The sequence below is a fragment of the Rissa tridactyla genome, chromosome 8 (assembly GCF_028500815.1).
Source record: "Rissa tridactyla isolate bRisTri1 chromosome 8, bRisTri1.patW.cur.20221130, whole genome shotgun sequence".
NCBI classification, from domain to species: Eukaryota; Metazoa; Chordata; class Aves; order Charadriiformes; family Laridae; genus Rissa; species Rissa tridactyla.
Genome location: NC_071473.1, coordinates 17,484,459 through 17,509,326, shown reverse-complemented (window position 1 = coordinate 17,509,326; position 24,868 = coordinate 17,484,459). Strand labels below are relative to the sequence as shown.

Sequence of the window (24,868 nt, the reverse complement as noted above, 5' to 3'; positions counted from 1 at the left end):
AAATCCTCAAGATCCCTTCAACGTGAGCAACCGCTCAGCTGGTGGGACTCAAAGAAACTCTCTCTGCAGCCGATCCCGGGTTTCTCTTACAGCTGTTTAATGCTGTGCTATGTCAGCTCTGCCCTTCTTAACCACTGTAATAAATACATATCAATCTCTTTCAAGTTTAATAAATAGGCATCCTGAAAGCTTTCTCCGGATCTGCTTTTTCCATTCAATTAATATAACACAATCCCAGAGCAATGAATTATTGAAGAGAAATACAAGCCAGAGCTTTCACAAACATGCTCTACTCCAATAGCAATTTATTGCAAATTAATAGCCCCGCTGCATTTCCTCCTGCAGCACGAGAACCAGCAATCAAGCTACACCAGCCACCAAAACTTCTGAGCTACCAGAAAACCCTGCAGTCCCGAGCACAAATAAACCAGGGGGAGGAGACGGAGGGATGGACGACCGAGAAAAAGAGAAATCGCGTCTACCTTGAGGGTTTTCTACTCGTGAAACGACACATTTCGTACAGGAACAATCAGTCTTTCCGCACCCTTGCTTGTATCGGCGCTGGGAAGCGTGCTCGGTGCACAGGGCTACCAACGTGGCGCGCGTTTATTGCTGCACGAAAGCAATGCTGAAGTTGAAAACAAGCATTACCGTAAGCAAAACTGATCAACGTGTGTGATAATTCCCCTTCGCACATTTAAAGTTATATCTGCTCAGCAGGAGGCTTTCAATATTTTTCACACCTTGTCCTTACCACCACGCTCGCTCCAAAACAACCCTCTAACACTCATATTAGAGAGGAATCCCAAATTGAAAAAAAGAAAAAATAAAATACCATAGCATTTCAAATGCTAACCAGCCAGAAAGATGTTTCCCATTTCACCACGCCATTGCTCTGGAAGCACTTGCAACAAGCCCATCAAGAGCAACGCGGGGATTGTCAGGGGCCTGTTTAGAGATTCCCTACCTGTCAGTGAATTCAAAGCTCTCATTTAATGTGCTTCTTGCCAGAAATCACCCGAGCACGTTGATCCTCCAAATAGTTGGGAGTGAAGGCAAATGCTTTTGACAACTCCCTGAAAGGAGGGGGTAGCCAGGGGGGGGTCGGTCTCTTCTCCCAAGGAACAGGCCATGGGACAAGAGAAAATGGCCTCAAGTTGCCCCAGGGGAGGTTTAGGATGGATATCAGGAAAAAATTTTACACTGAAAGGGTTGTCAAGCATTGGAACAGGCTGCCCACGGCAGTGCTGGAGTCACCATCCCTGGAGGGATTTTGATGGAAAGACGTAGTGCTTCGAGATACGGTTTAGCGCTGGTTTTTGACAGTGTTGGGTTGATGGTTGCACTCGATGGTCTGAAAGGTCCCTTCCAACCGAGGCAATTCTACGATTCTATGATCGGTGCCCAGCGTTCAGATGATGTTGCACTCGATGGCAGACAGACAGACAGACATCTCCAGCAGCGTATCAGCCAAGAGCCGCCCCGAGCAGCAAACCCCCACAAAACCACAGGGGAGAGCAGGCACCAAACCAGAAGGTATTTTCCCTTGGTGGCTTTTCTGTTTCCAATGGATGTTTAGGAAGGAACTTTCCTGATAAACAGGAAAACATGCAACCCCCACCACAACTGCTGTACCACCTTTATCATCTCCATAATTAAACGCACCCGGGCTCTCCCCTTGCCTTCCTCTCAAGACAGAGCAGCGACTTTCAGAAAACCGAACCCAGCTTGTTCTCCCCGAGTGACTTCTCAGCTCGGTGAACCCCTGTGGCGTTGAAATTCGGTGCCTCCCGGTCCTCCCTCACAGCACAGCAGCAAACTCACCCCCATTTTTGATCGCTCTGATCCCCCGATGGAAATCTTCGAAGCTGATGACTCCAAGTCCGCTCGGATCGAGGTATTTTGTTAGGTCCTTTACCTGCAAGCACAAAAGCAGCGTTACCCACAGAGCCCTTTGGGGAAGTGGCATCTTCCATCAGAGAAACACCTTCTGACAAATTTCTCCGCCTTACGCGAAAAAGATTTAAGCTAATACCAGTGAATTTCTTAAACTGACACCAAACTGCGGCTGTTCTCCTTGAAGGGAACATAAGTAATCAGTACAGAGGGGTTAATTAGTATTGGTTGGTGTTGAAACTATTTCTTAGTCTTGAAACATAGGTTAGGGCAGTATTTCTTGCCATGTGGTTCTTCTCTGCCAGGGATTTGTTTATTTTTATGTTTTTTTAAAGAGGTCCTATCTTAATTGGGAAAACTCAGTAATAGGCTGCCCAGTAGGAGGGCCCAATTAAGAGGATTCAGTGGTAATGAATTGCTTCACGTTACAAATTTAGGCCATATAATTGAAATATTTTCACAATTAGACAATGCCCGAGGGGGAAGGAATCACGTCAGCTAGCGAGGATTAGGATGCGGGCACCAGAGCAGGCACACACATGGAACAAGGGACGTTTGCGAGACCCGGCGAGGACAATCTGGGCACTCCAGGCAGAACAGGCCACAGTCTGGGGGCAAAACCAAAGCCATTCCTCAGGGTCCAAACAAAACCTTTGAAAAAGCGCATTTGGTTCCTTCCTTCCAGGCTGCCCCAAACCTGCCCTTCAGAAAATCCTTTACACCACTGATGCTTCTCAAGCTAGGACAATCAGGAAGCTTTTCTGCTTTAAAAACACCAAAACCACAAACCCTCCTTTTAAGAGATACTGAGGCACCTTTGTGTATTTTAGAACCACCTCCTTCAGCTCAGGAGAGAGCAGGGTGTAAGAGGTGAAATTAGCTCCGTACTCAAAGGCTGCCCCGTACCACTGCCCTGGCCCTGCCAAACACATCAACCTCTCCTCCTCCAGAGCTGAGGCGCAGGAGAAGCCTTCAGGTGGTGTGCACTGCTGGGTTTGTTCAGCTCTCATGAGCGCAACCGGTCACCTTTTGACTCACTGGGGTGATCTCTTGGGTTTGGTTTGTTCTTGGGAAAGAAAAAGAAGAGAGAGTGACTCACCAAACCTCTCCTTCCAGGGAAGCAAACCTCCCACCTAAGAGGAGACTTAACATCTAAGGGCGAGGAGGACAAGGGAGCACAGCCGTGGCCCTCAGAGCCGCCTGACTCGTTACGCAGCAGCGAGGAGGCTTGGTTTGCTTCCTTGGTTTTGTTTTTCTTCAACCCAGGTCTGTGTTTATACAGGAAAATCACGTCTGCCACACACTCAGAGCTGTTCACCCGCATGTCCCCGTGGTTCCCAACACCCCGGGGGGAGGCAGGAGATGGCTCTGCTGTGGACATCCCACCTCATCGCAGCAGCGGTGAGGTGACCACCACAGAGGGGACCACAGGGCTGAGACCATAAAAAAAAAAGCCACCCCACAAGGGAACACTTGCCACAAGAGAAACCCCCCATGGTCCAGCACGGCACAGGCTTGCCCGCCTGCCGACTTACAGCATCATGAACGGGGAGAAGACAACACAAGCATCTTTGCCAGTTTTATGGGCGACTTTTTTGGTAGACAGATAACAAAACGGCTGAACTCACACCGTTGACTTGGATGAGTCAGGCTTCTTGTACATTAAACAAAGGTATTTTAGACTAATAAAAACAACTCTCAGGAACGTGTCGGTTCCAGTTAACGCATCTGGCAGCTTCTTTGAGTTCAAAAGCTGTAGCTTAATTTGTTATCTGTGTATATAGATAACAGAAATGCAAGCGACATTTAATAAGACTTGATAAGCCTAGAAGTGATTATCGTGACACACTCTGAAGATCCAGTCACGGTGACACAGGGGACATGCGAGGCAGGGCAGCTGCGAGCCCTCGTGCCAATGCCCCAGCAGGGCACCTCTCTCGGGCAAAAAAAAGAGAGAGAGCAGCTAGGGAATTACTCTGCTTATGCAAAAGAGTCAACTATGTATTTAAATTAAGCTGTGAGCAGGGGGAAACGAGTGGAAATGTTTCTTAAAACTTCCCAACCCTGGCATTACGGATGCAAACAAACAAAAGCCACGCAACCCATGAAGCTCAAGCCCACGGCAGTACGCCCGTGCTGCCCCAAACCCGCCTGTATTTGCCATCCAGGCTGAAGAAGAACTCCGATCGTTAAATAACCGACTGAGCCAGCGTCGCCAGACTGAGCGTGAGCGGCCACTGACACCCCGCAGAGCTCACAACACACAGAAGACAAGACCACCAGCGCTGCCTGCCTGGTCCCCCCCAGGCTGTGCAAGAAGCTGCCCGGGGAGCCGGAGGCTGTGTCCAGCATCCCTCAGTGAGGGACACGGGGATGCTGGGGGGGGGACATCCCTGCCCAGGCCCTTTAATGCCCACAAGGGTCTGAATCTGCCTCCACCGCCTCTGGGGCTGCTCCTGAAGCTCGCTCCCTGCTCTGTACAAAAGCATCGGGAACGGCCAACGACAGCTCCAGCATCTTGCTCCCGGGTTGTAACTGCCAGTTTTCTCCATTTCAATGGCTAGGCTAAAAACCCTACCTTATTAGGAGAGTTGGAAAAAAAACTTGGAGAATTATGGCTCGAACAGTTTTAGATTAACAAAATCTTGGCAGTTCTGAAGTCACACATTTGTTGCTTTTAGCTGAAGGCTAATCTGCAAGAGTGGAGTAGTTAACACTGCGCTCCTATTAGCACAAAAGCAAAAGTTAACACTCTACCAAACTTCAGTGTTCGGCTAAACACAGGCAGAAACAAGCCACAGTCACAGAGAGGTCCCTTCTTTTGGCCAGCAAGAAATAGTCAAAATAAAGGTTTTGCTTAATGTGTTTGCAGCTGGTTATAAACTTTTCTCGAAGATGAGCGAGCAGCTAGAAATACAGAGCATTAAAGAGTCAGAGAGGATGACGCGGTTTAAATAGCCGATATAAATCCTGGTGGAAAGCGAGAGGTTTAAACCACCCTAAGTCAATCTATCTTAAGCTGAGCACAGGCACAAGCCTGCAGGAGCAGAACCAGTGAGAGCTGCCGAAGGGGCCATGCTCGCCCCTGCGCCGGGGACAAGGCACAGCCTGGACCGATGCTGGGACAAGTTCCTGGCATGAATCCGTAAGGGATTTCTCCTGGTAAGGGTCATGGAGAGGGAAGCAGCTTGGGGAGGAGGAGGGAAGTCATCTCGAGAACAGAACAAGAACTACTCATTGCACCAACCCCACCACCACGTCGCCTTCTGTATTAAAGAGCTCCGCGTGCGGGCAGGGCGTTTCGCCTTCCGAACCCAACAAGATTTGCTGCCAACCAACACCCGTCTCCAACGGCCCCGTCCGAGCACGTACGCCAGCACCATGCCCTGCTGCCGTACCGGCTGTTCGCAGCTTCCCCACGATGCCGAGCACAAAAGGAGCTTCCTTGCTTCGACGCAGTGAAATCAGTTCGGTAAGCAATTTGGAGCCTCGGCTAAGCCAACGGTGACCATTCCAAATTAACATGAAGGCTCGGCAGCCACACAATGAAAGGTTCCCGGAGAGGTGAGGGATCCCCCCCCCTGCTGTGAGCGGCCCTGTTAAGGAGGCTGGAGGAAAAGGAAAAGGAAGCTCCAAGCCTTTTTCTCTTTACCTTATGGATGCTCCACGTCTCTACCACGTAGCAGCTGGATTCAGCAGGACAACATATCCCCTGCGCTTGTCTGAAGCATTGATCTCCGGAGGAAGGGAGGGCTGGCCAGCCAGCACCTCCTTCTAACCCCTGAGCCTGCCAGAAGTTTTCCTTCCTATTCTGGCAGGGACTGGGGACGAATCAGTTTCCAAAAAGAAATTCTTCTAAGGGGTGAAACGAGGGTGGGAGTTTTCCAGTGACCAGAGCAGTCAGGCACCCCAAAGGGAAGAGCCAGCGGAGCTCAGCTCCTGCAGTCGTATGGTATCCAATACGGATGATGCTTCCAGCCTGGACACAACCAGGGCCACCTCCTGTCCTCCACACCACGTCAGCTCATTATTTGATGACACCATGGTGAGACTAATAAGGCAGCATTTCAGTACTGCTTTACTCTACACAGACTCTGGAAGCAAATCCAAAGGAGACAGGAGGAATCCATACAGACGTATTCCTGATATAATACCCCCAAATCCTCGAGGCAGGCCAGCAAGCAGCTCCCACCAAGAACTTGTGCACCTGCAGTCTCACACATGCTGTGAGAAGCAAAGACAGATGCTTTTGCCTTGAAGCTGCTCCCTCCTTTCCTTGGAAAGTATTCGGCATGTGGTCTCTGTCTTCTGAGTAATAGGACAAGCGCCAAGATAAGTCACGGGAAACCGAGCGAGGGTGAAGATCTGCTCTGCTTAACAGGTGACTCCTACTCTCAGGCCCCCAAAGGGACCAACAACACAGATTATGTGTAAAAAGAAACTAGAGAGAGCCGTTTAAAAGACACCGAGAGGCCTGTCCAGATAAGGAATAACATGCCAGAGACTCGCCAAGAGCCTGGTTGAACTGGGCACCTGGCTCAGCATATTTTGGCTACTTGAGCAGTTAACAAGGACAGACCAGCCCATCTGGGAAAAAGTCCACAAAACCACTAAGCCCAGTCCAGCTTCTGACTCGGTGGCACTGCATGCTTATTGCTGGCTGGGTCTTGATTTTAGCCCAAAACATCAGATGAACCGTCAGTACAACCACTAGAAGACCTTCATCAGGGAAGTCATTGCCATCGGCCTGACAGCAGCAGCCAGCGCTGGCCAGGGACTTGCAAAAAGCAGCAGCTACCTGGGAGCAGTTCATAATGCTTATTAAAAAACTATTTCTACAGAGAGGTAAAGGTTTAGCCTAAAAAGCGAGCATTGAGGCAGTCAGACTGGAGCTTTGAAAGCAGCATGAGGGCGGGTTGGGTCCCCCCGCCTCGGGCAGGCATTCCAGCAACGAGGTTGTGGTGGGCAGAGAAAATACGCGGTTGCATGTGTACATCCTGGCCGGCTTTGATTACCAGTCCCTCTGCCTCCGACTGCCAGGTTCGGCAAGCCGGGCTGCGCACACAAACCCCCTCGACATGAACGTGCAGCTGTCCAAGGACAAATCCAGGCTGGATGGAGAGCAACCCTGAGGAGAAGGACTTGGGGGTGCTGGTGGGTGAGAAGCTCAACATTCACCTGCAACGTGAGCCGACAGCCCAGAACCCCACCGCAGCCTGGGCTGCATCCCCAGCAGTGTGGGCAGCAGGGCGAGGGTGGGATTCTGCCCCTCTGCTCCGCTCTGTGAGACCCCCCTGCAGTGCTGCCTCCAGCTCTGGGGCACCAACAGCAGAAGGACACGGAGCTGTTGGAGCGGGGCCAGAGGAGGCCCCGGAGATGCTGGGAGGGCTGGAGCCCCTCTGCTGTGAGGACAGGCTGAGAGAGCTGGGGGGGTTCAGCCTGGAGAAGAGAAGGCTCCGGGGAGACCTTGGAGCCCCTTCCAGTCCCTAAAGGGGCTCCAGGAAAGCTGGGGAGGGACTCTGGAGCAGGGAGGGCAGCCATGGGACGAGGGGGAACAAGTTTAAACTGCAAGAGGGGAGATTTAGATGAGATCTGAGGATGAAATTGTTGGCTGTGAGGGTGGTGAGCCCCTGGCCCAGGTTGCCCAGAGAAGCTGTGGCTGCCCCATCCCTGGAGGTGTTCAAGGGCAGGTTGGAGGGGGCTTGGAGCAACCTGGTGTGGTGGGAGGTGTCCCTGCCCAGGGCAGGGGGTGGCACTGGATGAGCTTTAGGATCCCTTCCAACCCAAACCATTCTGTGATTCTGTGTCAGCAGGCTGCAAGGCAGGGACCGGGGCAGGGAAAGACCATCCCACTGCACGACCCAAGAGGAGCAGAGCTCTGCTATGGAGGGATAAAACGGGAACAGGGAGACCGTGGAGCCCTGACACCTACACAGCCCCCTCCCACTTCCTACCACCACCATCTCTTCCCAAAGTATTTCTCAATAGGAAGTTTTTCTCTCCTCACTGGAACATTGCAGGAGACTCACAGGTTTGAGGACCTTACCCTTGTCTCTTCCCCTCCAGAAGAAATGGGAACCTTTGGGGTCAAATTTAAACAGAGCGCGAGGCAGGCCAGGGCAAGGAAGCAGGGTCCACGCTGGACAAGCTGCAGCTTCAGCGTCAGCTTCCAAAGGGCCAGTTTCCACCTGGTGCCTTTGAGGAACATCTAGGGAAAGGAAGCAGCCGGCCCTTCGGTGGGCAAGGACCCTGGGCGCGCTCAAGGGGAAGGGAGGAACCACAGCCTTTCACCAGCTCTGTTAACAGGCCAGAAAGGTTTCCAAAACATTTATATCGCTGTTTAATCAGCTTTGCGCGATTAAGCACAAGGCACGCAGACACCATTCCCCACGCCTCTGGATGCTCGGCTCAGACACAGACCCTAAAGTATCACAAACAGAAAACAAAATTTCACTTTTAATCCAACGCCAAAGCTTTTTCTATCAGCCTCCGCTTTCCGTTTTCTCCAGCTGGCCCACGCTCCCCTGCGCTGCCCACACGCTCTGCTGCTTGGATCTCTGCCCGGCTTGGTGCAGGGCTCCACACTATGTTAAACACACCCAAAGCCAGCCTTTATCTTCTGTTTGGTCTTAAAAAAAGCTGCTCAGACCACCGCATTTCATTGGATTGTAGCAGAGTCTGGTTCACAAGGACCTGCCTGCAGGCAGCCTGCTGTGTCCAGAAGTACCAGCTTTGCCAGCTTCATACCGCCAGTAAGGAGGGTTTCAAGAAGGGACAACACATGGGACGGCAGGAGCAGACCCCTGCCAGCCAGCGTGTGCCAGCGCGCTTTCTCCGCCAATTTACAACCTGGGGAATTTCAAGCAAAACAGAGAATCAAAAATGTCCTAAAACGCAGTGGGTCTTGGAGTTTTAAACACAGGAAATTCATTGACATTAAATCACTGGGTCCAGACCGATTCTGGGTATACAGGGGCACATAAAGCCCCTTTGACTGAGACAGGACATGAAAAATCCAGGCACCTCTCACATAACTCCAGCTACCCAATTCTGTCTGCAAGAAGCTCAGATTTGCTCTAAACACCTTTTATCTTTGGGGGGAAAAACAGTATTATAAGTCACACAACCCCTGACCTCAAGCGGAGAGAAAGCCGAGTGCCACATTGGCCTAACTGCCAAATAGAGGGGATTCTTAGCCAGCGATACTCTAAAGTGCAGAAGAGGGCTCAGGCCAGATGCTCTGCTGTTCGTGTTTAGCCAGATCTTTGGCCTGAAGTGGCACGCAGGAATTTAGCGGAGGGAGCACACGCAATGTAAAAATCTCCCGTGGTTATGCAAAGGTGGATGCAGCGTCTCTGCTCTCTGCATTTAACCAAAGGGCATGAGCCGACGTACTCATTTGTTTGTAAAAATCCTCTTTGTCTCCCAAGGCTAAACCCATCTTTCAAGAAAAAAAAAAATAAATTTTAAAATGCTAATTACAGCAGAGTAGTTGTATTTTTTTAATCTTTGGGAAATGTGCAAACAAGCTGGAACTGCTGAACCTCCTGCAGCCAGACACCGGAGCAGCCGTGCCACTTGCCAAAGACATAGCTGTCCCTATACAGCCCTTCTCTTTAGATCGTGCACACGCTAAATCAATGGGTTGCAACGGGATCAGCTAAAATGACTTGATCCCTGTTAATGCAGCATTTGTCCAGGCTAAGGCCACATCCACCCCCCCGCCCCGTGCTGGGTGCTGAGAAAGCACTAACAAGATGAGCATAACTTAATGTCTCTTCACGCAACATATTTCCCAGGCTGCTGCTGTCCTCTGGACCGTGGTGGCACCCATCCCAAAGGCGGGAACACCCTTTCCAGCGCTTCACTTCTGCGGCTTCATCAACGTAAACAAGCAGGCTGAGTGGAAGGCTGGTAACTCAGGATTACGCCGTCTCCAGCTCTGTTTATAGGAACCGACTCCGTAATTTGTTCAAGGATCTGGCACTAGAGAACGCAGGCAGAAGCCCAGAGCAGGTTTCTATTCTGCCGCAAATACACCTAATTAACTAACTTTTAAAATACCCTCAAGGGGGCAGATCTCATTACAGGGAGAAGCAGTGGTCAATTGTGAGTAAGCAGTGCAAGAGCTGCATTATTTATTTCGCAAGTGGTGGCGCTTATCCCGGGCTACTGTGAGCGTGTTGCACTCTGAGCCTTGTCAGAAGCTCCAAGAGGAGATCAGCAGGCAGCTTGGGTCTGGTCAAATCTCTCTTTAAAGGTCCACCAGAAGCAACACTTGGTGAAGATGCTTTCTGCAACGTCCATCTCTAACCTTCCTCCCTGTCCTTGCTGTCGCTTCAGTCCCAGGGCCTTCAAGCACCGCAGGGCCCTCTGCTATCAGCCGAGTACCCAAAACCAAGAATTGAGACATCTTTCTGAGAAGGAAAAAAAAGAAAAAATATTCAGCCTGGTTTATTCTCATCTCTTGCTGCTACAGAAGAAATAATCAAGCCTACTATGTAAGGCAAAAGTGGAATAAGCCTCCCGTGGTCCTCCAGCAGCCTGCAAGTATTTAAAGAACGGGAACAGGAGAGGGATCGCCCACAAACCAAGGGAGAGAAGCCCCAGCAGCTCAACCGTTTCCCTGCAACAAAGCGAGCAAGTTCCCCAAGGGGAACAAGCTCCCCTCCTTTCCGACCTGCCCGGGAAGACGATATCCTCACCATTTAACACATCCACTTGCCTAACAAATCCTCCTTCCTCCTATTTATCCAAGACAAAAGCTGCTCGGCATGCCATTGACTTTTTTTGATGCATGTCACCTACTTTGGGCGGTTCCTACACCGATCTTGCACCCAGCCAACTTTGGCCTTGAACCAAGCCTCTCCCAAGGGGCAGCAGGCTCTTTCTGCAGGCGCAGGAAATACCAGAGGAGAGAGATGTGAATACATACCAAGCAGGAGAGAATTCCCTCCCTAGCAAACTTTCCCTTTTTTGGAAGGGGAAGGAAGAAGTCTCCGAGTCAACCCTGAACCAAGAAGAAACCCCAAGTTGATGCAGAGGAGCCAGTCTCCCGCATTTTCACTCCCGGAGCCACCGCGTGTCCCACGCATCGGGAGTGTGCAAAGGAAACGACTTTCCTTCCAACGCTCAAAATTCAACAGGAATTGAAGAAACTAGAAAAAACAAAAACAAAACAGTGCATCCAGCCAGACCCTCGGCGCATAGCGTGGAGCTGAACTGCTGGGTGCCTTTGCCAGCCCAGATCACTCACATTCATCAGTTTTGGGTTCAGTTTTTTTTTTACCTGCTGGTAGAAATCCCTCTGGTCTGTACTACCTAACAGGCACGAGCACAGGACTTTTTAGGACCAACCCTACCAGTTCCAAGGCTTACTGCAGGCAGCCGGAACACCTCTACGCTCACCACGGCTTCAGGAGCCTCCCTTGGTCGTGTTAAGTGTGTTCTCAAACATCAAGTCTGCCTATTTTCAAACTGTCCATCAACTGCAGTCACTGAAGCATAAAAACATATTTAAAGAAACAACTTCAAGGATAGTTTGGAAACATGAACAGGAACAAAAGTTACCCTGCAATGGTTTTATCCAAATCTATTGCATTTGTCTCGAGTGTACCAGATTTCCTGTTGCTACCTAAAGGCTCAAAGGCTTCAGCAGCGACGCTCTACGCTCTAAACATACTCCTTTGTTTAATGAAACTTGAAAAGTTTTCTTCCTCCACCCTCCAAAACATCGTAGGCTTTGTTTCTAGCTTTTGTTTCTCTAATGACACGGGAAACTTGTTCTCACCCCTCTGAACACAGAGCTCAGAGGCAGGAGACTGGATCAAAAGAAAAATAAAGAGGTTTAGTGCCTGGTTACTTCTTACATAAAGCGCACGCATTAATGTAGGCTGGAGCCACCCTTGGGGGAAGAGCCAAGCACCACAACCCAAGTCACCCCGGGCTCGAGGCGGGACGGCCGCATCCTGCCAGAGCGAAGAACTTGGGCAGAGAACCTACGCAGGATTTCAGAGCTGATCTCAACAGACAAAAAAAAAAAAAAAAAAAAAAAAAAAAAAAACAAACCATGCCAGGAGGTCATGTATTGAAGATGGGGAATTTTAAGACCCTGAACATTTTGCAGTGCCTCGTCTAGTTTCGTGTGAAGTCCCCTGCAAGAAACCCAGGTATTTCTGTGCTGGGGGGGGGGGGTGCTTGGTCACAGAACAGACTGTCCGGGCTTATAAATCCAGCTTTTGCTTCTGTTTCCTCCCAACCAGGTTAGAAAACAGCACAACACCCCCACGGCACATCCCAGAAGAAATCCGCTCACTGGCTCAGGACTCGCTTTTACTAACTCGCCCTCTCCAAAAAACACGGCGTACATGCTCTCATCTCTAAACCGAGATCATACTAACCAGAAACAGCAGAAACCCATCACTACCAACGCACAGACAAACTGGGGCAGCAAGTTGCATCTCTCGACTCGCAAACCCTGGGAATTTCGTGAGCACAACAAACCTCTCGGGCTGCAGGGGTGAAGCAGCCGGTCTGTCCCAGCCAGTCCACAGTTAAATGTTAGATATCCGAGCGTGAGAGAGCTGCCTCGCCGCCTCTGCCCAGACTGAGCCTGCCACACTGTCAAAACTAACTTTATCGTAATACAAACAAGCGTGATTCGGAGAGCAGCAAAGCATAAAGGCTCACATTCATTTTTAGAACTGCTTCAAATTATTTCCCTCCTTTTGGCAACCCTTGGCGCAGCCTTCAGAAAGGGCTGTTTGTGCAAAGGCAAATACACAAAGCAGATATGCTGGAGGGGGGGAAAAAAAAAAAATAAAAAAAAAATGCCTAGAACGGTTTATAGGCTCAGAGGTAGATTCTCAGAAGGGAGAAGATGCTGGGATGCATTGGAATGCTGGGATGCTGGGCTTGGGAAGCCCAGGATGTCAGGGTGGGATTGCAAGCACTGGGCTTACAAGCCTCACCACAACAACCAAAAAACCACCCAGGACAATGTTAATGCTTCTCCAGCAGCCACCACGTGCCCAGCTGTCTCACCATGCCCAGCACCCATCAGCTCCTCCAAGAAAAGGAGCAACAAAAGCACTGGATTTCGCTCCCCACGCTCCACCACGGCTTTGCAGGTCTCTGCCAGGCTGGCAACCAAGTCACCCACCCTTCAGAGGAGACATGTCTCCCTGCTTTCAGTCCGACCTCTCCCTTCAGCATCCCTCCTCCATCCGCTACACCTCTGCCATGCCACCCACGCTGCCAGCCCCCACGATGCCACCAAGGGACGGATGCTCCAAGTCCAGGAGCAAGTTGCCCATTGCACACCAAGGTCTCCAGCACCCCTCCCGTCGCACATCAAGGTCTCCAGCACCCCTCCCTTGGACCTTTCAGGACAAGTAGCCTCCTACAAGCCTTGCTTCTGCTGCCTGCATCCTTCTGCTGTGCTCCTGCCAGCACAGTAGTCCCAGAGCTCCAAGTAGTCAGGAGGGGATTAGCTAGTTGCTGCATCCATTTAGCAGGCGTAGGAAAAAAATTCCACTAGGACATCCAAATTTTTTTATTTTTTTTTTTTCCCCCAGCTGCAATCTCCTCATGCTCATACAGCGAGCGAGGCGAAGAACTGCCATTCCCCTGGAAAAAAAAATAGGGAATGTGGCCATGCAAAAGGGAGGCAACAGATGCCTTTTAATCCCTCCACAGCCAAAGGCGTGAAAGCCACACGGTCCTGGTCAGCTTTTAAAGCCAAAGTGGAACTGAGTATTATTTTACCCTTAGAAGAGTTTCACTTTCAACACAGCTATCCTTCCCCTAAGCAGCAGAGGGGCCCCTCAAGCAGCCCCCCGTTTCACGCCGCATTTGCTCGGGACCACAGAACCACGGAGCAGCCGCGTGGATCCCAGTCCGGCACCGTGCCCTGCATCCCACCACAGCAAACCCTCACCACTTGTTTCCTGCCCTTGACAGCTTCTGTTCTCAAAAAAACCCAACCCTGTTGGTTTGGGGTCCTTTTACCTCCCGTGCATTTCGTTCAAGCCCAGTTTCCTGTTGGACTCTGGCAAATGGATTTTCCACGGGGCTGTCGGCAGTCGGCTCCGCTGAGTCTTGCCAAATGACGCTGCTCCCAGCACCAAGTTCTCTCCTTTCGGTTTTACTCCTTCTCAGGGGAAAGGAGAAGCAGGAACAGCCCGGCAGTCTGCAAGCTAAAAACCCCTTCCAGAAGCAGTAATGACTCAAACTCAACATAACGCTAGTGGCATTTCACCAGGGGATATTGTAGCAGAGGGAACAGTAGCTCTTTTTTCCTGAAGATCTACAATGCGCTATTAAAAAAATCAATCAGAAGGCCACCAGGCTGCTCAGGATATAGCCTCACAGAGGGACATTCAGCCTGCAAACAAAGTCTGGCCACCAGCCGCCACCAACCCTTGTAACATGGACAGCAGCACCACTCTTCCCCTGCAGCACCACAGGACGTCCCCAGAGCTGGCACTGTCCCATGGCAGGACCCTGGTGGCCCCTGCGGCGCTGGGGACACACCGGAGCCAGGACCCACTCAGGCAACACCAGAACCAGTGTCATTTAAGCAAGCACTCAAATTTGCGTCAAATACCACTGCCACCCCATTGCTTGCTTCAGCTTAATTAGTCACCTCAAATAAGATAAAGCTCAGGGAGCAAATTCAGCAGTTTGGTATCGCTGTTTTTTTTTTTTTCCCTATTACAAGGGGTTTTTTTGCTTTTAAAAGATAAGGAGCTGGACGGGGAGAAGCAGCGCTCAGAGCACTCCGAGCACCAAGCAACCTCCACGCAACTCCGCTTTAAGAGGAGGTTTCTCCCTAGAGAAGGGGAAGACCCTGACCAAAACCAGGGCTAAAGCAGGCATCGACCCCAGGCTGTTCACAGCCATAAGGACACCTCACACCAGCAGCCGTAGAGCCCCATCCCAGACCTCTCGCTTCCTCACCTCCACTGAGAGAAACCCCAACCCAGCCCCAAAACCACAAGAAAAAAAAAAAACGTGCCGCTGAAGTACCTGCTGCCACATACATTGATTTGGGTTCTGCTTTAAGTCACTTTTCCCCTGCGGGGCAAACGCCATCCACTCGAGCTTGGTGGTAGCAGCAGTTTGGTAGAAGCTGTCCCTAAGGCTGCCCTTGGTCGTGTTTCCTCCTCTTCCCTCCTCCCCCACAACCCAGAGAGCCATTAATAACTTACTCGCTGCCGCATACCAGCTCCAGCAGAGACTCTACACAGAAAGGGAAACCTCATCACGAACCAAAGTCTGGGAAGAAAAGGCAATTTCTGTCCAACTCAGAGCCACGCCAAACACCCAAGCTGGCGTTTCCACTGCCCCGTTACATCTTTGGGGCTATTCCTTGGGCTTGGATGCTTTGGGTTCCCAAAACATGGTTCATGCCAGGCACCACTGATATTAACTGTGACCCACACAAGTACAGAGGATGAGCTGCCCTTGAGCCTGCAGGTATTCCAGCATCTTCCTGCTATCAAGCAGAAACATGCAAAAATATTAAGAAACAGTGATTTTTATCCTTTATGAAATCCAATCGCTGTGTCTGACTAAAGTCCTCTCTCCACCGGGAAGCCTCAGACCTGGACCTACAGCTCATCAGCGCCAGCGGCAAGAGTCAGCCTTCAGCAGCATCCCAGGTGTGCTTTGCCATCATCACACAACCCGGCCACGCGTGGACCGTCCTGCTGCCTCCTCCTGCGTCTCTGGCGATGCACAGGCCATCACAGCCCTGCTGCCACCGGCAACACCACAGCACATCTCAGCACAGACCTCCTCTAGGCAGAAGCATCCTCCTAAAGATCAATTTGAAAGGGGAAATGAAAGATGTGGTGCTTTTAAAGTGGAGAATGAAGGCTGAGAGGAGCTTTTGGGGGGTCTGCCAGACAACTGGACAAGCAGGGCTGTCTTGTAGGCTTGGTTTGGCTAATTAAGCCAACAGCTGTACTGCAGATGTCGCGAAAAAGCACCGTCAGGAGAGCGGCTCCAGGGAGCTTAATGCAGCACCAAGAATATGCGTTACAGTCCGAGAGGAGGTGGAAATGCTTTCGGCATGTGGGAGTCATTGAGAGTACAAAACACACAATTCCCCAAGGACAAATTCACTACCTGTGTCAGCAGGCACATCTCCCGCCACGAACACGGTAGCAATAACTACCCTAATCCTATTCATCCCGCGAACCCGCCTTCCTGCCAAGCGCTGGGCTGCGACCCGATGAGTCAGATGGCATTTGAAGCTTCAAGTTGTCGGAGCTCGCTTTCTGCGCCGCGCTCCCGACGGAACGTGCCACCAGAGAAGCACCGCTGCTTCTAAGGGGAAGGTCAGCAGAACCTGTCCAGCAGCATTGTCCCCACCTCTTCCACGGGTGTTTGAATTTAAGCAAACAAGAGGAGGGAAGGGCTGGGGTTGCTCCCTCCAGGGTCACATGGAGGAACCGGTCCTGTGCCCTACACCACAAACCCAAGCGGGATTTTTGGAAGGATGGAGCCAGGCGGAGAAACAGGGAAAAGCAAGCCCTGGTCCATCGCTGTCCCATTGCTCACAGGGACTGTCCCAGTAGCTTTCTAGTGTTGGGAGCCCGATGGTCCCAGTGGAGACGGGAAGATGAGGGTGGTCCAGCACATCACCCCACCCAAGCAGAGCCGTGGGCTGCAGCTAATGAAAAGTCATTTGTTTTGCAAAAATAAAAAACCAGGAAAACAAAAAACAAAAAAAAAAAAAAAAAGAAAAAGAAGAGTCTGAGTTCAAAGAGGATCTTGTCTGACAACAAGTGGCAAACAAAAGTCAAAACAAGAATAAAATTGAGAGAAATTATGTAGGCAGCTGTTGTAATGACTATCAATTACTGGCTGTATTGAGCTACATAATGATATATGCGACTCTGAAATGCTTTGAGAGCGTTCTGTTATAAGCAATACCAGGTCAAAATGACTCTGAAAGAGCCCAATTTGTGGCGTGGTGCAGTATCATATTCCAGTCGGTTAATTATGATGACCCCAATCCAATTTTCATTAGTCACAGCCTTAGAAAATACCCTGCTCCTGAGAAGGGAGAAAGCCTCTCATGAATCCCCCTCTCTCTCCCAGAGAGCAGCCCCACACCATGCGGCAAACACCAAGCAAAACTTTGGAAGAACTTTTATTGCGTAAAAATCCAACCCCAGGAAAAGGCCCTTGCAAGAATTTTTAACAAATAATTAAAAAAAAAAACAAAAACCACACAAGACTGAAAACCTTTAGACGAGGTCCTTTTCCCTGGCTAGGGCTCCTGTCCCACCCTTTGGCTGCGCTCACCCAGTACAAACTGGCCTCACAGCTGGGGGTTACGGGGTGCCGCCTCCACACCCCGCTTCCCTGGAAAAACCACGCTTGCCTCCTTGCCCACAGCATTTGCCAGCTCTACAAAGGTGGCACTGATGCTTTTTTCTTTCTTCTGGGAAGCGGAGGGGAAAAGGCTTCTTTATTCGCAGAACCGATCTCAAATTCCAGAGGAACACATCTTAACTTCTATCAAAATCTGTAAGTAAAAATAAATCAACACCCCGCTCCGCAACAGCTGTGTTCTCAATTTGAAGGGGGGAGAAAAAAAAAAAAAAAAAGGAAGAATAAAAAGGTTTCTCAAATAAACTAGTAGCTGGGATAAAGTTACCCTCGCCACCCTCCTCCCAGCCCGTGCAGACAAACCATGCCTTTGAGTATTCACGGTCCTGCCGGACTCGATCCAGCCGGGATAAGCCGTCAATCTGATTACGGCCGCAAATGCTAAGTATGAAGCATATCATCCAAAAAGATCTGTTTGTGGTATGATACGCTCCCAGCCCTTCCCAGCCGCTCCGAGAAGGGAGGCCGTCAAGCAGCTTAAAGCCAAAGCTTAGCAGGAGAAGCAAAAAGCCGGCAGCGCAGAAATCATCTCTTTATTGGAGTCTTCGGGACGTTTACAAAGGAATCAACCTCTTCGCAAATTCCATTTGCACTTAACCGGCAACCACCTCACCCCAAATACTTTACATGAAGTATGTCGGCTTGGAAGCTTTTTCTTCTCACAGGGAGAAAGAAAAACTCCCATCTTCAGGCTCCCGCGGAATACAGATGTGTTATTAATGATGGTAAAACACCCTTTGAAGAGGCAGACGGCGCGCTGCGGTCTGCTCCCAGCCAAACCAGCCCCGTCTTTGAGGTGAGGAAGGGCTCACGCCTGAACCAGCAAAACGAACAGCTTTGCCATGAATTTCTAGGGTGGAAAAACTGGGCCCTGGGTCAAAGCAAGCAAAATATTTCAGATTTGCTCCTCCTTCCAGCACACACGTACATGTGAGCATGTCCACAGGCACGCTCAAACTATTATACACCCTCACCGCAATCCCAGCTCCACTCTCAACAGCAGACACCCAAGTTAAACAGCAATTAAAAGCCCCGAAAGGTACCAGCAGCACCCACAGTTGGAGGCAATTTAAGCTGCGCTCACATTTACACGGCCTGCAAATCCATGCAGGATACTTTCAGAAATCTCTTTGTAGGCAAACCCAGCATTTCCTCAGCTCAAAGGATGCAAGAACCCTCAAAAAAAATTAAAAACCCCAAAAACCTGAGGTTTCCTCATGACAGAGATCCAAACTATTAGATTTCACAGGGAAGTGGGAGAAGACAAAGGGGAATATGGACGGCTTCCAAGATCGGATGCTATGTCAGCAGCTCCAAGAGAGGACTACGCCGGAGGTAAGGAGCAGTTGAGCCAGGGTCCCTTGACTCCCAAGGGATCCATCAGAGGTGAGCGGGAAAAGCAAGCCTGGATTCATCAGAAGCAGGGGGGGAGCCACTAAAAAGCTGTAGTTTGACACTAGCCAGGCTTCATTCCAGCAAGTAATTGCCAAATCTTGCAGATTGTTGTGTTTAAAGATAAAAAATGAACCCCCCGCGGTTCTCCACAGCCCCTGTCGGGGGTGACACCTGCTACCCCCAAAATGTGATCTCTTCTGCAGCACCCGGCTCAGGCAGGGCACCTCATTGCAAGGAGCTGAAAACGTTAGAAAAGGGAGGTCAGAAAAGCACAATCAGCCTGGTAAAAAGCTTCAGGAACCATCACGCGAGGAAAAGTTTGAAGCTGAATCTGGAGAGCTCAGTTGAGGATAGCTGATGTGGGGGGCAGAGGAAGGCTGGTAGACAAGGACAGAGATTTGAAGGACGTGAATGTTAAAGAAAGCAAAACAAAGTGCACTGAAGTGAAGCTTGAACTAAGCATCAAGGGGAGGGGGGGAAGAAAAAAGAAAAGGCTGAAGGTCTCCGCCAGAGGATGGAGGGCAGAGATGCCGTAGAGCTTGGAGCGTTTGAAATTCAGTTAAACAAACTCTGGGACTTCTCTTAATTGAGCAGAGGCAGCGAGATCATGTGGTGCAGGAGGCTTTTCCACCTCCAGTTGTCTTCTAGATCAAAACAAAAAAAGAAGGAAAGAAGCCAACCCAAAGTGCCAGCAGGACAGCTTCTCCTCGTGCCTTACAAAGTTCTCCTTCGCCCCGACGCGACCCTGCATTTCTAGCTGGCAACAAATCCAGCGAGAAAAGGCTCAGCCTCCGTCACTGCAGTCAGGCAGACACGGTACGACTGCACAACAGGCAAGACAAATTACGTATCTGCTGTTTCAAAAATATTGTACAGTGGCCTTGGAGTCCATATCACCCACAGAACCCGCCTTGCTTTACAAGGTGACATAAAAGTTACATCGAGTGTGCCTCTACCTCTCAACTCGCCATCGAAACCAACCTGACTCCAGTCTTGGGTACCGGCCCGCGGGAGCCCCTTTCGCTGCGACTCCACACGCAGCAGCTCCGGGGGAGCATCAGGTCCCCGGTGAAGTGCAGCGATAAAGGGGAGGGAAAGGAGACAATAAGAACGCAACACTCTTATAAACTGCCTCACACGCTACTAGTGAGTGGTCCAGAGGTTTTTGCATGAAGTCAAGCCATCCTCAAGACCTTCTCCCCCCACGCACATCTTGTTTACGCGTCCATAGAGCACATAACGGGTCCTGGCAAGCTCTTCAAGCAGCACAATAGCCCGTGTTTGACAAACAGCCACCCGTTACAGATTGCTGGAGGACCATCACATGGCTGTATCTTCTCCGCTCAAGGCCACCCCTATCTCAGGGTGTCATCCCCAGCTGCTGGGACCTCAGCATCATCCTTTCCTATGAAGGCAACAGCTGCAATCCTGAGGCGCTTTTATCACTTCAGAGAAGAACAAACTGTCTTTAGATTTCCATGCCTTGATCACTTCTAGTCCGTACCAGCACTTCACTGCCAATACCACAACCATGAAGCTCTTCAGGATGGTCTTTCAACAACCCGAGCTACTTAAGCAAAAAAAAAAAAAAAAAAATGAAAACAAAACAAAGAAGCAAACCACCGCCCCAACCCCTCAGTTTTTCTACCCATGGTTTTCAGCATGCGGAGAAGAAAAAAAAAAATAAATTATAATAAACATTCACAACTGTGTCATTTTTATGGAATAAATGCCAGGCGGTCTCTTTCCTTTGACATTTAGCTAATAATCGTTTCAGCCAAATAATCTGACAGCACTGAGCTCAGTAGCCCGTAAATGCCTCTGGTGTTTTACTGAACGCTAAAGACAACACTTGCTGCTCTCCAGCTCCCCAGTCCATGTGGTTATACACACACAGGCTTTCCTTAACCCTCCAAACCCTCTCCGAGCCCTTAGATGAATCAGCTGGCCGCGACGACTTGCTGTGTTTAAATTTAGCAGTTTGTTCCACCACCACCCCATGCGCACCTTCCGCGCGTCCACCCCTGTGGGCAGAGCCGGGAGGAAGGATGGGGAGAAGAGGAGGAAGCAGGTACACCCTCCTTCTCCTCCTCTTGCTACGCGAGAGGGACAGTAAGAGGACTGGAATTTGCTCCTTGTTAACTCCCTGCCCATTGCTACCTTCCTGAGCCATCAAACCCTGGTGGCACCTCTCCAGCAAGCTTCCCAGTTCCAGTTGTAGTACAACCTTCGTCTACTCAACGCCATTTTACCCACCTGGTGATGCTCCTATCCTTTAACTTTCACCTCAGCTGGATATCCAAGATTTTTCAAGAGACACCTTTATTATTTTTTTTGGCCCAAGTTACATCTGCTTAAAACACAATAAGTCAAGAAACTTCCCCAGAGCTCCTCCCTTTATTACTCTGCACACCCGCTGGGAGCTTACAGACCCCAGCCCCGAGCCCTCCTCCTTCACACTCGGTGTGCCTCCTTGCTTTTCTAAGGTTTGCAATAAATCCTCTTGCACGCAGAGGCATCGCAAACATTACTTTTTCAGTTCTCGCATGCCTCTGCGGAAGGTACCTGGCCGCGTTCCCTGGGGTGCCCATTACCTGTTGGCTCAGCCGTTGTCACATCAACCTCACCAGCGCGTTCGGCACTTGCTGTACCGAGACGCAGCTGTTCTGCACGCCAAGAGCTAGCTACACAAGGCTCTTGACGAAGATAAATGTATATAAAAAGCATAACGTATTTCAGTATGGACGGCATTACTGGTAGCTGCGCTCAGTGGGAAGGAACAAGAAACTTTATAGGGACAGCCAGGCAGACAAACATTTTAAGCTGGGTCCATATCAACCGACAGCTTTTAGTGGCACAAAACCTCCCTGGAAGCCCTGCTTCATATAGGAGAGACCCCATCGGTTCGCAACCACTCCTCAGGCCAAGACCTCAAAGCACTTTACGGGCTTATTGTCGCACCTTTGAAGCGCTGGCACAATTCCCGTGTCGGAATGAAGGCACGAGGCACTGCGCAGGGCCGGAGCGGCAGGTCTGGGCTCAGCCGCGCAAGCTGCCGGCACTAACGAACGCCGGACCCACACGGTCTGCCTGCCCTTAATCCCCACGTAGCGGGGCTGCTCCCTACTAAACGCACGGGGAGAGGCACGCTAAGGCGAAGGGTCCCCTGGTAAAGCCCCCACCACGTCCCAAGGTGACAGGCCATTGCACTCAGGGTCTGTGAGCCTCCGTGGAGCGACTCGCATGGACATTCTGCTTCTGCTTTCGCTGCCGGCAACGGGGGGGGGACGCAGCAGCAGGAAGATGCAAGTCAAAGGCTTTACGCTGAATAAAGCTTCTCTCACCCAGCAGATGCAGGGAGCGTGTCGCCGAGACGATCTTGTAACTCCCCCCCCACCCCGTGCTATGACGCTACCTGGTTAATCACGCAACGAGGCAGTTAGCGATGCCGTCTGCACACACAGTGCCCCTTACCACAACAAAGATCTGACAAAGAAGTTATGCGTTTCCACTTTACAGAGGTGTTTTCTAAAAGAAACGCCTCTATTTTGTCTTTAAGAGGTGGTTTTACCATGAGGACAGAGACAAAAACCACCTTCCTCCACCAAAACACCCCTTCACACACGATGATTTGCTTTGTCATGCCACTTTAACGCGTGCACAGCAGCCACAGCTAGAGAACGAAAGCAGATATCACGTAGAAACTTCACACCACCACCTGCCCGCCTTAAAAAATAAACCTATTTTCTTGCAGCAACGCCAGCACAGGCCAACGTACCGAACGCCAACAAATTCATTCCCATCCCCTGGCACGCTGCGAGAGCTCTCTCCATTTTGGGTCGGACCGGGCGGCCTCAAATTACATCGCATCCGATCTGCTGTGAGGAAACACAAGCTCACCGTGGCACAAAGCAGCAGAAAGGGAGGGGAAAAAAAAAAACGCACTGGGGATTGTCAAACCCGTGAGCAGCGAGCTCCTGTGTGCCCAGTGCGGTGCCGGCAAGGCCACGCAGGGACCCTCGGCAGCGAGGCGGGCAGGGAACAGCTTGGAGATGCCGGGATGTGGCTGGTGGTCCCTCGCACACGGGAGCTGCTCAGCCGAACCTAAACGTGCCACCGATGGAGAACAAAGAGAGGGGACGAGGGCTGCTGGCGGCGCTCCCGAGACGCTCCGTTCCCAGCAGGTTGGGACCAGGAAAAGGCGAGCTCCAGCTTCACCTAGCTCCAGACATACCTCCTGCATCCACCTAGAGCCCATGAGTGCCCTTCACCCGGGTCAACCCTGATGCTGGCGATGCAGACGCTGCCCGTGCCTGCGCGAGAAGCTCTTCCCATGTTAAAAGCTTTTCCCGTGGCTGCCGCCATTGACACAAACTGCCTTTGGCCATCACCCCTTCAGCGGTGGTGGTCCCTTTGGGGACCACCAAAGGCCTGGCATGGCGCTTCCCTGCTGGGTCACGCCAACGGCCATAGGGAGCCACTGCCTCGCCTCACACCCACAGCTCCTTCCCCAGGGGGCCACGGAGCCCTGCTGACACGAGCCCCGGGCCTGAGGCGCGAGGGGAGGCCCTGGGCCTGGCAGGGCCCCGCAGGCCTCACCGGGCCCCGGGGTGGGCCCCGGCCTCACCTGCTCAGCGCCGTAGGCCATGGCGAACTGGACGAACTCCTCCACCCGCACGAAGCCGTCGCCATCCCGGTCCAGGGCGTCAAAGACGGGGCGGAGGCGCGGCTCCTCCTCCTCCTCCTCACGGCGGGCCAGGGGCTCGGCGGGGCCCTCCGCAGCCGGGCATTCCCCCTCCTCCAGCAGGGACCACGGCGGTGGCCCCGGGGCAGGCTCGGCAGCCTCAGGTGCCCAGAGACCCGGCTCCAGCTCCAGCCCCGGCCCCGGCCCCCGGGGGAGCGGGGGCTCGGGCTCGGCCGCCGGCGGACGCGGCTCCATGTTCACCGGCGGCGCTCAGCGCCCGCCGCCCGCCCCGCCGCCGCTGCCGCCCGGTAGCCATACCCCGCCGCCATCACCCCTTCACATCGCGGTACCGGTAAGCGGGTGCGGCGATGCCGGTGCCAGCGGTAGCTCCGCCCGCCCTCCGGACACACGGCTTTGTGCGAGGAGGCGGCGGCGGCGGCCCCGCCCGCCGCGCTGACACCGGGGGGCCGGCCCCGCCGCCCCGCCCAGCCCCGCCTCGCCGCTCCGGGTCCGAGCGCCCGGCGCGGGGGGGGGGACGATGCGGTGCTTGCCGCGGGGAGCCGGGGCAGCAGCGGGGAGGCGGCGGCACCGAGAAACAAACCCGCCCGCGCTGCCGCCGCTGCGGGGCAGCCCGCGGCGAACCGCCAGATCCGCCCCGCCGCAGTAGCCGGGGCGCTGACGTCACTCGCCTGCCAGGGCGACCCCGCCCCGCCGCGGCGCCGCGCGGAGGCCACGCCCCCTCGCCACGCCCACGGCTCGTGCACGGCGCGGGGCGGGGCCGGGCGGGGCCGGGCGGGGAAGGGCCACGCGGCGGCGCGAGCACGTGCCGCCCGCGCCCCCCCCCCGCCCCCGGCGGGTCACCGGGCACCGGGGCCGTGGGTTCCTCGCCGGGGGGGGAGCACCGTGCATCACCCGGGGTGACACTGTGTACCGGGGACCATGGGTCCCCCAGGGCGGGGCACCGCGCACCGGAGGCCATGTGTCCCTCGAGGGGGCTGTCACCGTGCTCCGGGACCGTACATCCCCTGGGGGGGGTGTCACCGGGCTCCGGGGCCATGCATTCCCCGGGGGGCCACCGGGCACCCCTTGGCGGGGGTGTCACCGTGCACCGGGGGCCGTGCACCCCTGGCAGGGGGGGCACCATGCATCCCCTGCGGGGGAGTCAGCACACTGAGGGCCGTGCACCCTCTGGGGGTGGGGGGGGCACTATGCACCAGGTGCCCACCATAAACCGGGCCCCACGCACCCCACTGCGGGGGGGTCACCACGCACCAGGCCCCGCACCTCCCCAGCACCACACCGACTCAGCCCCAGTTGCCCCTCACACCCCCACCCCGGGGGTGGCCACCCCCTGCTGCCCCTCAGCCCACCCCACTGGGCTCAGCGCTGCCCGGGCCATCGAGCCACCGGCTCCACAGGACACGCTGGGACACCCGTGAGCTGGCTGAGTGGACAGAATTACAACCCCTGGGTCTAATTAGCGGCGAC

The 24,868-nt window shown here is 52.7% G+C and overlaps 1 protein-coding gene across 2 annotated transcripts in view; it reads right to left on the bottom strand.

Annotated features, from left to right (window-relative positions):
- Nucleotides 1-23,750, bottom strand: part of RAB11FIP3 (RAB11 family interacting protein 3) — an 85,219-nt gene extending 61,469 nt beyond the window's left edge. The window contains exons 1-2 of one of the 2 annotated variants that reach the window (XM_054211054.1): nucleotides 23,324-23,750; nucleotides 1,825-1,918 (exon numbers count right to left, since the gene is read on the bottom strand). In XM_054211054.1, coding sequence (XP_054067029.1) covers nucleotides 1,825-1,918; nucleotides 23,324-23,635 — 406 coding nt within the window. In that variant the 5' untranslated portion in view covers nucleotides 23,636-23,750. The remainder of the gene's footprint in view (nucleotides 1-1,824; nucleotides 1,919-23,323) is intronic. The other variant, XM_054211055.1, reaches the window with a different exon arrangement.
- Nucleotides 23,751-24,868: the final 1,118 nt, after the last annotated feature.